Raw genomic sequence first — 6,025 nt, 5'->3', positions numbered from 1 at the left:
TTGTGATCCATTACTCCCAATAGGAATCATCTATAGTCAATAACTTATTTGATTGATAAGTGGAAGATACAATCATAAGTTAGCGATCGCATCTCCATGCTCTCTGATTGATCAAATCCTCAAACAAAGCAGTTGAGTGGTGCTGATTGAGGCAACATGGTTCATTGGTGGCCATACCCACTTCGATAAATGATTGATTTATTTTCCAATCGATTACCTCCAATAGGAATAATCTATAGTTGATAACTTATTTGATTGATAGGTGGAAGATACAATCGTAAGTTAGAGATCGCATCTCCATGCACTCTAATTGATCATATTCATGAACAAAGCAGTTCAGTGCTGCTGATTGAGGCAACATAGTCTATTGGTGGCCATACCCACTTTGATAAACAATTGATTTATTTTCCGATCGATTACCCCCAATAGGAATATTCTATAGTCAATAACTTATTTAATCAATAGGTGGAAGATAAATTGGCAATTGCATCTCCATGCACTCTGATCAAATTCATGAACAAAGCAGTTGAGTGGTGCTGACTGAGGCAACATGGTTCATTGGTGCCCATACCCACTTCAATAAATGATTGATTAATAATCTATAGTCGATAACTTATCAGGTCAATAAGTGGAAGATACGATTATAAGTTAGCAATCTCATCTCTGTTTTCCCCATGCACTCTGATCAATCAGATTCATGAACAAAGCAGTTCAGTGCTGCTGATTGAGGCAACATAGTCCATTGGTGGCCATACCCACTTTGATAAATGATTGATTTATTTTCCAATCGATTACCCCCAATAGGAATAATCTAAAGTCGATAACTTATTTGATCGATATGTGGAAGATGCGATCATAAGTTAGTGATCTCATCTCTGTTTTTCCCATGCACTTCCGATCAATCAAACTCATGAACAAAGCAGTTCTGTGCTGCTGATTGAGGCAACATAGTCCATTGGTGGCCATACACACTTCGATAAATTATTGATTTCTTTTCCAATCAACTACTCCCAATAGGAATCATCTATAGTCAATAACTTATTTGATCGATAGGCGGAAGATAAATTAGCGATTGAATCTCCATGCACTCTGATCAAATTCATGAACAAAGCAGTACAGTGGTGCTGATTGAGGCAACATGGTTCATTGGTGGCCATACCCACTTCAATAAATGATTGATTAATTTTTCCGACTGATTACTCCCAATAGAAATAATCTATAGTCGATAACTTATTTGATCAATAAGTGGAAGATACAATCATAAGTTAGCAATCTAATCTCTGTTTTCCCCCATGCACTCCGATCAATCAAATTCATGAACAAAGCAGTTCAGTGCTGCTGCCTGAGGCAACGCAATCAATCATTTTCCGGCCAATCGACTCAGTTTGATTGAAATCAATCTCAATCGATTGGTCGGGAAATGATGCCTTTATGTTGGTTGCTTTGATTGAATAGCTCATCAATCAGATAGAAAAATCAAAGTGTATATGGACACCACATCAGACAAACAGCCCAAAAGGACAATCGAAGGAGTGCAAAAGGCGAGCTGACAACGCTGATGCTAATTGCAAAGCAAGTGGATTAGTGTTGTCAGCCTGCAGCAGGAAGTGTTGCCATTGGCAGGATCTCCAGGTAAACTTGGAAAAAAAGATTAACAAAAAATTGATTTGCTCAAGAAAACAGTTTCTTGCGATGCATGATGCCCCGCATACTGAAAAGTAGATTTGGGGTTTATGTTCACCTTAAGGCTACATGTACACTGGCTACCCCTAAACGTAACTCTTCTGGCAGCAGAAAAACACTAAATGCGGAAAAAATGTGGTACCGCGTTTTTTCTGCGTTTGCGTTTTTTTCCCCCAAAATGTTCCTCTCCTGAGCGCGATTCTTCTGCGTTCAGAAGAGGGACAGCATTAGCTAGCCATATGCGGACCACATTTTGGCCAGTTCCTGATGAACCAGCTCAATGGGTAGCCCTCAGTGCCGGGACAAGATCATCAAGTGCCCAGGGCAAAGGTGCCAAATCGTGCCCCCCCATAATTTAATGCAAGCTTAGGGGATCCAACGCCCAGCAGTCACACGGTCACTACTTCTGTCAGCGTCGTAACACAAGGAAGGCATCCTCATCTCTACAGTAAATCATTGCGCCCAGGGCAGCCTCCCCTCTTGCCCACCCCCCTAGTCCCGGCCCTACCCTCAGGAATGCAATTTCCTGAAAAGTGGAGAGCCAGGCATTAAATTGTGGGGCAAACAGTGCCTGCATCCAATCAGATGCAGGCGCTAGTTGGGTATTTTGACAGCTGGCCGACCCGGCTGTAAAAAACACAATGGCCACAGCGGGCAAATCGTCCAACCGCGCCCATCTACTTGTGTATGACCAGATCCAGTCCTTTTCCAACCACTATATTAGCCTCAGAATACCCTTTTAACCTGTACAAACACCATCAATAAGAATGCAAAAAGCATGAAATGCCATTTCACAGCAAGAAACAAAAATCTGTTTTTAGTTATACTAATGATGGCTGATTTTTGATAGGCTGCTATGGCGAATGGCACTTCCTTGCTGTTTGCACAGTGTTATTAAATAAAGCTAATACAAAGCAGTACAAAGTGCAACCGCCATGTGCAAAGTGTCCTAACTCATATCAACCAATCGTATTTCACCCCTCATTTCCACTGAAGCATAAGAAGGAAAGAAGGTGATTTCTGATTGGTTGCTGCACGTCATAGCTCTTGGAACTGTTACTACAGTTCAGACAGGTCAATCAGTAGTACAAGCATCTCTTTACAGGTAATACAGTTAGTAAAATTTTATATATATAAAAAAAATGATTTTGAAAGGTTATCATCTTTTTCAGGGCAGTGTCCTACAAGAAAGTGGCCGACAAATAGGTTCTAGATCCACTTTTATCAGCTGTACCTGTCCTGGCAGTTCTGTATATGTCTATAGAGAAGTCCCACTCTGTCTTGTAGGACTTGTGCCTCCGACTCAGTTAATAAGCCGAGCTCCGCGGCCAGCGGTTCCCCCGCCAAGTACAGCGCGTGCAGCTCCTCCGCGGTGCGCTGCCCCAAGTACAGCTCCCGCAATTTCCGCACCAAGCCCCTGCGGAACAGGCACACTGTAACCAGCAGCTCCTTGTTGTACTTGTCCCAGGTGTCCCGAACCCTGTACCCATGTGCCAGCCCGGCCTCGTTATCCAACAAAACCAAGGTGCCATCTGGAGACCGAAGGAGGTTGTTAGTTCCTCGCAGCATGACCCGGGGATCCCACTGGAGGCTGAAAAGATTGCTCACTAGCCGGTCAAAGTTGGCAGTCAGGTAGTCAAAGATGATCAAGTCGCCCCACTGTGCAAGCTCCACCATGCCAGTTTGCCCTGAGTGCAATTCCTCCAGCAGGGGACGCAGTTTGCCATCCTCGGCTCGCAGGGCAAGGGGTGGCAGGACCGAGCTGAGGTTGTGCAGCCAAGGGGTGATGGTGACCAAGGAACCTGATGCCCAACCTGTGCCCCCCAACTCAGCCAGCGCCCACTGAGTGCTGCCCACTTTGGAGAGGACGCAGGGTGGCACGGCTGGCAGCCCCAGCAGGCGAGATAGGTAGAAGGAGAGGACTTCCCCCTGGATCTGTTCAGGGTTGATGCCATACCGTATGCAGGCTTTGCTGCCATCTGATAAGGTTGCCAGTCGGTTGGTGCTGCGCCCGCAGCCTCTCTCCAGGGTCACCACACTGGTATTGCGGGCAAATTGCTGCCAACGCTGAGAGTATTCATCTGTAAAGCCCTGCGGCAGTGCCCTCTCCAGTGCCCGTGGCCAGTAGATGCCCTGCTCCAGGGAAAGGCTGGGCTGTGACCGGTTTTCAGAGTTCCCCTGCCCTGGAGATGCCCCCTGGGTATGTCCCTCAGTAACTGGTGGAGTATGTGGGTGTAGTGCAGGCAGGCGCAGTGCCCTAGGGGATCTTTGATGGAGATGCTCAGGCTGCTCCACAGGATGAGGGTCATTCCTTAGCCAGAAGACCCCCCCTATTACCAGGAGGACCCCTGAAGTGACCAGTGCCAGAGCAGTCCTCATCCTAGCTAGGCGCTTGGTACAGTCACAACGACCCTGAGGGCACAGGGCACTTATGCCATGGGCACTTCCTCTGTAGTTGTAAAAGGGGCCAAATCCTTGGTCCACTAGCCATCATTTAAGGTAGGTCTTTGTCCAGAGTAAGTGTTGCACATTCCCCTGCCTGGGCACATTGTAGGAGGGGGTATCCAGCAGATCTTTGTTTCTTAGGCATCCCTCCTTGGGCACATGTTGGGCTCTTTGTCCACAGTTGCTGAGGTCCTCATGCCATCTTCCATGGTCCCCAGGTCCTAGAAAGTTGTGAGCAGCTATTTGCAGTGTTCAGAGGTGCCAGGGGCAGGGGTGGGTACCATGCTCTGGGCAGAGAAGAGGACCAGTCACCCTAGGATCCCATCACACAGCCTGATCTCCTCTCCCTCTCCCTCTCCCTCTCTTCTCCTGATCTGCTGTGAGAAGCGTTGGCTTTGTATCTTCCAGATGAGGAATATTCCCACACCCTCCCAGCCCCCCTGTGACCCTCCCTTCAGCTCCGCCTCTTAAAGGGGCAGAGTCTTGGGTCCCTCTAGGATAAGCTCAGACAGCATTCTTCAGAACTCCACATGTGTGACAACCGAATAGAATAAATACTGCAATCTACATATCATTTACATCTACAAGGCACAGGGACCTCTGAATGTAATCAGCCCATCAAGCTGCAATTAGAAGGTAAAACAATTATGCTAATACAAAGGTTGGCATGCAATATATATACATCCTTTATTATTTGCTTTTATCAGATTTAATAGAACATATTGCATTGGGCTGATCTCATTTCCCAGCCTGTGATGTAGGCAGAGAAGGGTCAATGCGCTCTCTTTGGTTAGTAATGCAGCCACTGGGTTGTCCTGAGAGCCCACCTGCTCTGAAAGGGTCAGGCAGAGGGGTCACTTATGCAGCTTCCTAATCCCCCTCCATGTATCTCCTAATTAGGACCCTCCTGCAACTGGATCTGCCTTGCAGAACTGAGTGCTGGCAGACTGTGGTCCGCGAGCTCCCCCATCTGCCCAAACGGTGGAACTGCAGCTTCAGCTCCCAGCAGATCTTCTGTTGTTACATTTATTTGTAAATAGAAGAGAAAGTTGCTAAATATTTGTTACAGGAGTTGTTACATTTTATCTCCCATTGAGGACACAGCTTTAAAGGGCCCATTTACATTAGGAGGCAGTGGCGCTTGGTGCTTAAAATTGGGGGGGAGCGCAAGCAAACTGGAAAAAAAACCCATCAATTGCAGCCACTGTGCTCATCAAACGCAGCTACTGTGCCCATAAAACACAGCCACTGTGCCCATAAAACACAGCCACTGTGCCCATCAAACGCAGCCATTGTGCCGATCAAGTGCAGCCACTGTTCCCATCAAGCGCAGCCATTGTGCCCATCAAGCGCAGCCACTGCCCATCAAACGCAGCCACTGTGCCCAATAAGCGCAGCCAATGTGCCCATCAAACACAGCCACTGTACCCATAAATTGCCACCACTGTGCCATCAAACGCAGCTACTGTACCCATCAATTGCTGCCAAGGTGCCCATCAATTGCTGCCACTGTGCCCATCAATTGCCACTACTGTGCCCCATCAATTGCTGCCAGTATGCCCATCAATTGCTGCCAGTGAGCCCCATCAATTGCTGCCAGTGTGCCAACAATTGCTGCTACTGTGCCCCATAAAATGCTGCCAGTGTGCATCGCCCTGGATTCGGGACTTACCTGTCTCGCAGCGGGTCACAGTGGCGTCCTCCACGTCCACACTCCTTGATGTCTCCGGTCCTCTCTATCATTTGTCCAATCATAGCGCCTGTTGTTTCAGCCAATCATGGGACAGTTAACCGGACCCAAACACCTGATTGGGTGAGAGGTGGGTCAGTGTTAGGAAAGCGAGTTATTCACTTTCCTGACACAACACTGAGTAAACAGCGAACGCACAGCATTGCG

The 6,025-nt window shown here is 47.4% G+C and overlaps 1 protein-coding gene across 1 annotated transcript; it reads right to left on the bottom strand.

Annotated features, from left to right (window-relative positions):
- Positions 1 to 384: 384 nt before the first annotated feature.
- On the bottom strand, positions 385 to 4,495 carry FJX1 (four-jointed box kinase 1). The gene has a single exon (XM_077462973.1). It carries the CDS (start codon positions 4,060 to 4,062, stop codon positions 2,908 to 2,910), a length of 1,155 nt encoding a protein of 384 aa, XP_077319099.1. The 5' UTR covers positions 4,063 to 4,495; the 3' UTR covers positions 385 to 2,907.
- Between the last annotated feature and the right edge of the window lie 1,530 nt (positions 4,496 to 6,025).

The sequence above is a fragment of the Lithobates pipiens genome, unplaced genomic scaffold (assembly GCF_037356315.1).
Source record: "Lithobates pipiens isolate NorthernLeopardFrog02 unplaced genomic scaffold, aLitPip1_a1.2 Scaffold_10, whole genome shotgun sequence".
Lineage (NCBI taxonomy): Eukaryota > Metazoa > Chordata > Amphibia > Anura > Ranidae > Lithobates > Lithobates pipiens.
Note: the sequence above shows the minus strand (reverse complement) of the source record. Positions and strands in the feature narration are given on the sequence as shown.

What these genes read in the sequence shown, in the direction of transcription:
- FJX1 (XM_077462973.1), bottom strand. Translation starts at nt 4,062, where the DNA reads ATGAGGACTGCTCTGGCACTGGTCACTTCAGGGGTCCTCCTGGTAATA.